General features: G+C 49.5%; 1 protein-coding gene across 1 annotated transcript in view; it reads right to left on the bottom strand.

Annotated features, from left to right (window-relative positions):
- Positions 1-2,188, bottom strand: part of CPD (carboxypeptidase D) — a gene marked incomplete at its 5' end in the record, with an annotated part of 38,380 nt that overhangs the window by 18,854 nt on the left and 17,338 nt on the right. Inside the window, 2 exons of the mRNA XM_015827798.1 lie at positions 293-462; positions 1,387-1,529. Of these exons, the coding sequence (XP_015683284.1) occupies positions 293-462; positions 1,387-1,529 (313 nt within the window). The remainder of the gene's footprint in view (positions 1-292; positions 463-1,386; positions 1,530-2,188) is intronic.

Consider the following 2,188-nt stretch of genomic DNA (forward strand, 5'->3'; position numbering starts at 1 on the left):
TTCCATAGGGCGGGGGCTCCCACCGAGAAGGCCCTCCCCCTGGGGGTCGCCAGCCGGCATTGTCTGGCTGACGGCACCCTGAGGAGACCCTCTCTGTGGGAGCGTATCGGCCGATGAGAGGTATTGCCATGGGTATGTATTTTGTTCCTAGTGTATATTAGAGAGTGAAATATAAACCACCATTTAATACAAACCACTGTCTCCTGGTGACTGGCTCAAAGTTGTCCAGCTGGCTTTCACAGCTTTCAGGTGAAAGCAACGGATATTAGAAATACAAAGCCGCGTGGCTTACCCTCGGGCAGATGCCGTGATCTTGTATGTTCCTGGAGTCAGCAGGCGCCAATAATCCCCGGCTTTATAGGTGGAGACTAGGTGGTCGACGCTGGCCACGCTGATGGTCGCGTTCAAGATGCCGCGTCCATCAGTGGCATCCAAAACAAACCCTCTGACCCCTTGGTGAACCTAAGTGAGGAGAGGTGGATGAATTGTGCATTTGGCAAAAAAAGATTTTATTAGTCTTTGATGTGTCTTCCCAAACCGATGAGGAAACAAGGGCCAGGGGGAAAAGTGCAGAGAAGAGCAACTAAGATGATTAAAAGCCTGGAGACGGAAACATATGGAGAACGGTTGCAGGAACTGGGTCTAGAGCAAAGAAGGACTAGGGGGGACATAATAGCAGTATTCCAGTATTTGAGGGGCTACCCCAGAGAAGAGGGGGTCTCCTACTCTGCAATGCACCTGAAGGCAGAACAAGAAACAGTGGTTGGAAACTAATCAAGGAGAGAAGCAAGCTGGAATTAAGGAGAAAGTTCCTGACAGTGAGAACAATCAAGCAGTGGAACAGCTTGCCACCAGAAGCTGTGGGTGCTCCATCACTAGAGTTCTTTAAGAGATTGGACAGTCACTTGTCTGAAATGATATAGGGTCTCCTGCTTGAGCAGGGGGTTGGACTAGAAGACTGCCAAGATCCCTCCTCACTCAATTATTCTATTATTCCAAGGGAGGGAGGGAGAGAGGGAGGGAGGGAGGGAGGGAGGGAGGAAGGAAAGAAGGAAGGAAAGAAGGAAGGAAGGAAAGAAGGAAGGAAACTAATCAAGGAAAGAAGCAACCTGGAATTAAGGAGAAACTTCCTAACAGTAAGGACAATTAATCAGTGAATAACCTGCCTCCAGAAGTGGCGAATGCTCCAACACTGGAGGTTTTTAAGAAGAGACTGGACAGCTATTTGTCTGAAATAGTATAGGGTTTCCTGCCTGAGCAGGGGGTTGGACTAGAAGACCTCCAAGGTCCCTTCCAACTGTTATTCTGATTGTATTTTCTCCTTGCGCAGTATGCAGCAGCATAGGTGAGCGTTTCTTAATCCTGCAGGGCTGCGGATCATCTTACCTGCTTGATAAACTGCAGCAGGGACCGGTGGTTCTTCTCCCAGTATTTAGGCAATTCTTCTGCCCTGGGATACTTGACACAGCCCAACTCGATCGTCACCTCAAAGCAATTAGTGTTCAGGTAATTCCAATCTTGCATGCCACCTGGAACGAGCACAATCAGAAGGGACGTTAACCGCGTCTGCTTAGTGGGAAAAGGTCTTCGCATCATGAGAATAAAATGAATCCCACAGAGGTGAAATTCCAACCACAATATTTTGAGGACGAGGGGGGACATGATAGCAGTGTTCCAATATCTATGGGGCTGCCCCAAAGAAGAGGGAGTCAAGCTATTTTCCAAAGCGCCTAAAGGCAGGACAAGAAGCAACGGATGGAAACTCATCAAGGAAAGAAGCAACCTGGAACTAAGGAGAAACTTCCTGACAGTGAGAACAATTAACCAGTGGAACTCCTTGCCTCCAGAAGTGGTGAATGCTCCAACACTGGAGGTTTTTAAGAAGAGACTGGACAGCCATTTGTCTGAAATGGTGTAGGGTTTCCTGCCTGAGCAGGGTTGGACTCGATGACCTCCAAGGTCCCTTCCAACTTTATTATTATTATTATTGTTCAAAATGCGGCCGCGCGGGCGGTGTTGGGAGGGACTCGTCGCTCCCACGTCACGCCGCTTTTGCGCGAGCTGCATTGGCTGCCGGTGGCCTTCCGGGTGCGCTTCAAGGTGCTGATTATTATCTTTAAAGCGCTCCATGGCATCGGACCTGGTTACCTTCGAGACCGCCTCCTGCCACAGATTACCCCCCACCGAC

This window comes from Protobothrops mucrosquamatus, unplaced genomic scaffold (assembly GCF_001527695.2).
Source record: "Protobothrops mucrosquamatus isolate PMUCROS unplaced genomic scaffold, P.Mucros_1.0 scaffold3954, whole genome shotgun sequence".
In the NCBI taxonomy this organism is placed as follows: Eukaryota; Metazoa; Chordata; class Lepidosauria; order Squamata; family Viperidae; genus Protobothrops; species Protobothrops mucrosquamatus.